This window comes from Martes martes, assembly GCF_963455335.1.
Source record: "Martes martes genome assembly, chromosome: 7".
NCBI lineage: Eukaryota > Metazoa > Chordata > Mammalia > Carnivora > Mustelidae > Martes > Martes martes.
The window spans coordinates 60,079,523-60,083,504 of record NC_137894.1 but is presented as its reverse complement, the minus strand read 5'-3'; the positions used below and the strand labels follow the sequence as shown (position 1 = coordinate 60,083,504).

At 59.5% G+C, this 3,982-nt stretch overlaps 1 protein-coding gene across 1 annotated transcript; it reads right to left on the bottom strand.

Moving 5' to 3' along the window:
• Positions 1–948: 948 nt before the first annotated feature.
• On the bottom strand, positions 949–3,206 carry CHAC1 (ChaC glutathione specific gamma-glutamylcyclotransferase 1). Its single transcript, XM_080809417.1, has 3 exons — positions 2,937–3,206; positions 2,524–2,559; positions 949–2,071 (listed from the first exon to the last, which is right to left on the bottom strand). The coding sequence occupies exons 1-3, from the start codon at positions 3,189–3,191 to the stop codon at positions 1,670–1,672; spliced, it is 693 nt and encodes a 230-aa protein (XP_080665543.1). The 5' UTR covers positions 3,192–3,206; the 3' UTR covers positions 949–1,669.
• Between the last annotated feature and the right edge of the window lie 776 nt (positions 3,207–3,982).

Sequence of the window (3,982 nt, the reverse complement as noted above, 5' to 3'; positions counted from 1 at the left end):
AAGACACGAGGACACCAACACACCAGGCCCAACGGCTGCCCAGCTGGTCCGAGCTGACCCCGCTGGGGACACTCAGACCAATCCAGGGCACCAGCCACAACAAGAGCAGCAACAAGACATACCACACAGTGTCCCAGCGTAAACTGATGCGTAGAGGGCTCAGGAGTTTTGGGGAGGTCACTGGGCCAAGGAGGGAAGAGGCTGGGGAGGAGCCAGGCTCTTCTGCTATGAAAAAGCTGTCCTGTGGGCCCAGGAGCAAGAGGCTGAGCCCACTGAGATCCCAGGGGGGGGCTGGGCTTTGCACCCGGAGATGGGGGTGGGGACTTGGGGGGAGCAGCAGCCAGGAGCAGGCAGATGGTAAACAAGTAGTAACCCAGAGGGCACCCCCAACAACTCATTCCATAGAGAGCAAGAGTCTTGGCAGGTCAGGTTAACCAAGAAGGCACAGCCCACACCACAGCCCCAAGAGGCAACAGAAAGCACCTGGATGTCCTCCAAAAGGCCACAGGTCTCTGCTGTCACCCGCCTCTAACCCATATGCTCCTTTAGCAGGAAGCCAGGGGTCTCCTCTCGAGGTCAGCAAGAGGCAGCAGCTAGAGGAAGACCTGGTCTGACCTCCAAGCCCGCCAGCCTCCTCGGGGCAGCGGAAAAGAGTCGCAGAGCACCAGGGCCCTGGTAAGAATACAGCGCATGAGGCTGCCCAGTAGAGCCCTGCAGACGGAATTCTTCGTACCTCGGAGCATTTTTTGCCTGCACTAAGATGTGAATGATGCCCCCTGGGACTGTTGCAAACCAGCCAGTAGCCCTGCCCTCTCAACTGCCCCCCTCCCTGCAAGAGAGAGATGGAGACAGAGGGAGCCCTTGCCCCTCTCGTGCGCCTTCCAGGGCTTCACCGGGTCCCTTGTTCCAACAGCCCCTCTGAAGAACCACATTCCAGCACAAAACAGATAATAAGAGATCAGTTTATGGATAACAGTGTGGAACAGACTGGGAAGGTACCAGGGCCCATAGTGATGAGCGCCCTTGGAACAGACCAACATGAAGACAAGCAGACAGACAGAGGGACAGGAAACAGCCAAATGGCTCAGAGGCCCAGGCCCAGCCTCAGCAGTTATGCCCGGGCTCCAGATCCAGTTCTGCCCTGGAAACCTGGGGGGAGGGGTGAAAGGGCGGGGATCAACAGGACCCGCAAGTGTCTCAGTTCTCAGTTCCCATAAGGCTCCCTAATCTTCACCCCCCTCCACCCCCCCATCCCCCCTTCCCAGCAGGCTGGGACTTTTCACATGTCCTCTATTTCCAGGGCTGAGGAGTGGTTGGCCTGGGGATGGGAGGCAGAGGCCTGGGTGGTATGGGGTTAGCAGCAGCACTGGGGGGAATTGGGCCAGGCACCAGGTGCCTGAGGTGGGGCACCGCTCAGCAGGGCCCCTATGTCTGGGGCAGGCCCCCCACCTGCCCACCACACCAACATGGTGCAATAAATAGTTTCAAGTAGTCAGTGTCAGGCAGGAGAGCTGGAGGCTGGTGGGACAGGCAGGGGCTTAGGAGAGAGACTCCCAGCTATCCACCGAGTCCTTCCAGCGGGCTCCAGCTCTATCAAGTCCACTGTGTGCACAGGCATGGGGACTTGGCCCCATGTCTATGTGGACACTCTGTGCAGGGGCTCAGCCCCTCAGACCAGTGCCAAAGCCTGCTCGGTGGGGCAGAAGCAGGGCAGCATGGTGCCCACAGCGTCCACGATGGCAGCCAGGTGCTCATCTTGTGCCTGGGGCCCGCAGAGCTGCATGAAGTCCGCCAGGCGCAACAAGTACTCGAGGTTGTGGCCCGAGAAGCCGCGGCAGGCCAGGATCTGTGTTGCAATGGCCTCCTCAGGGGCAGGACCAAGGTAACCAGGATTCTGGGGGGTGGCCACGTAAGCCAATGCCTTGAGTGGTTGGTCAGGGGTATCTTGGGGGTAGAAGGTGACTTCCTTGGTATCATAGCCGCCAAGAACTGCTTCCCGAACATTCAGGTACTTCAGCGCCTCGCTCACCTGCTCACCTTGAACCTGGTATGCCACACCCCAAGTGCAGCCCTAGAAGGAAAACACGGACACCACGGTCACCGCAAACAGCTCCTGGCTAATCCCATCCCAGGTCTGTGCTCTAAAAGGAAAGTGGGCAGAGGACTGATGAGTCATCTAGTAGCAATACATTAAGCTCATTCTCCCTTTCTTCACAAGGTTTGACAAGGTGGTCTGGCCCCAGGACCAAAAGGATTCCTACTCAGAGTGTGTGGTCTGGGAACCAGTGGCATCATCTGTACAATTAGGAGGAGTAAGTCTCAGGCTACCCTCCAATCCTATTAAATCACAATCTGCATTTTAAGGAGATCCTCAGGTGATTCTAGTGAGAAGCACTGAGCTAGACCACCTTCCCCCCTGCCAGAGTAGCATCTCATCTAGCCTACAGCCAAGAACCCACAAGCTCTGTCTGCAACCCTCCCTGCTAGGCCCCAAGGAGTGCCTCTCTTGACTCAGGCACTTACCTCATGATCTTCAAGGAGGGTCACTACACGGCCAGGCTGAAGAGGAAAGAAAAATTTTGAAAAAAACAAGTTAGAAATCAGCTGTCACCAGTACCAGAGGAAGAAACCCTTATTATCCCTGCTGGTCCAGGCCTCAGTGAGCCCCACTCATCCAGGGCAAGGGGAGAGAGTGATGCATAGCTGCAGGAGAAACAGATACAGGGCAGTGGCCCAAATTGATAATCAGAAATACTCTCCAACATGGTGATCCACAGGATCACAGATTCCAGCCATCACAGGGCACTGAAATTTAAGCCACAGCCCCCAGGCTCAGGTCTATACACTTCCCCGACCAGCCCAGACATTCCAGGGCACTGGTGCCCACTACCCTGCCCCCACCCCCTTCATTCCCCTGGGCATGGTCAAATGCTCACCATCTTGTCGCTACCCCGATGGAAGGTGTCTCCCTGCCAGAAGCGGCGGCTGTAGCCGCGCACGAAGCCCACACGGCTGTCGCTGTAGGCGAAGTCGGGCCTCCACACCAGGGAGCCGTACCCGAAAATCCACAGCGCTTGGGGGTCGCCGTCATCCCGGGGATGCTGCGCGGGTGGCGAGGGGGGTGGCGAGGGGGCTGGTGAGAGGGGCGGCGAGGCGGGCGGGGTGTTCTGGGCTGTGGACTCCTGCTTCATGGTGCCGGGCACAGGGACGGGCCCGGCGGCCTCCGAGGCTGGTCTCCGGCGCGGGCACGGAAGGACCGACGGACGCGCACACCTGACCTGGCACCGCTCGGTCGCTCCAGCTGCGCGGCACCTCCGGAGACGCCTTTTAAACCCTTCGGCCGCACGGGTCTCCGCCCACCGCGCCAGCTGCCGCGGTGATTGGGGCGGGGCAAATCCCCCTATGACCAATTACCTTCGTGTTTTTCTTCCCGGTTAACCGCGCCGCCCTCTGAATGGATAACTGCCCGGCCAGCCCCAGGCCCAGCGCGCCCGGTGATTGGCTCGGCTCCACCTCTGTAGCAAACCTGGCAGGAGTGATGCAACCGCGGGGGAGGTTTCCCTAGCTCCGGCATGCAGCAAGGGCACCTCGGATTGCGTCAGGCGGCGGGCAGTGGACAGTAGGCACGGACGCGGGCACTGGTCGTCCCTCTGGCAGCCCCTCCACGGCCTACGCCCTTGAGGAACCACGATTGGCGTGTCCCGGGCGGGTGTCTCCCCACCAGCCCTGTCGGTGCACCTGGTCCGCTTACTGCCACCCCAGACAGCACCGACTCATTAACAGGGCCAGTGAAGGGCATGTCCTGAAGGACCTCTCTGGGTGGTGTCAGTGCCCATTTCTGGGGCTCCGCCTGGGAGCACATATTCTAGAGAAGCCGTCGGAGGCACCCTCTGCATTCCGCACAGGTGACTCAAGCTGTTGGCCCGCGTGAGCAAATGGAGAAACTGAGTCACGGGGCTGGCTAAGGTTTCTGCAGAAGCTG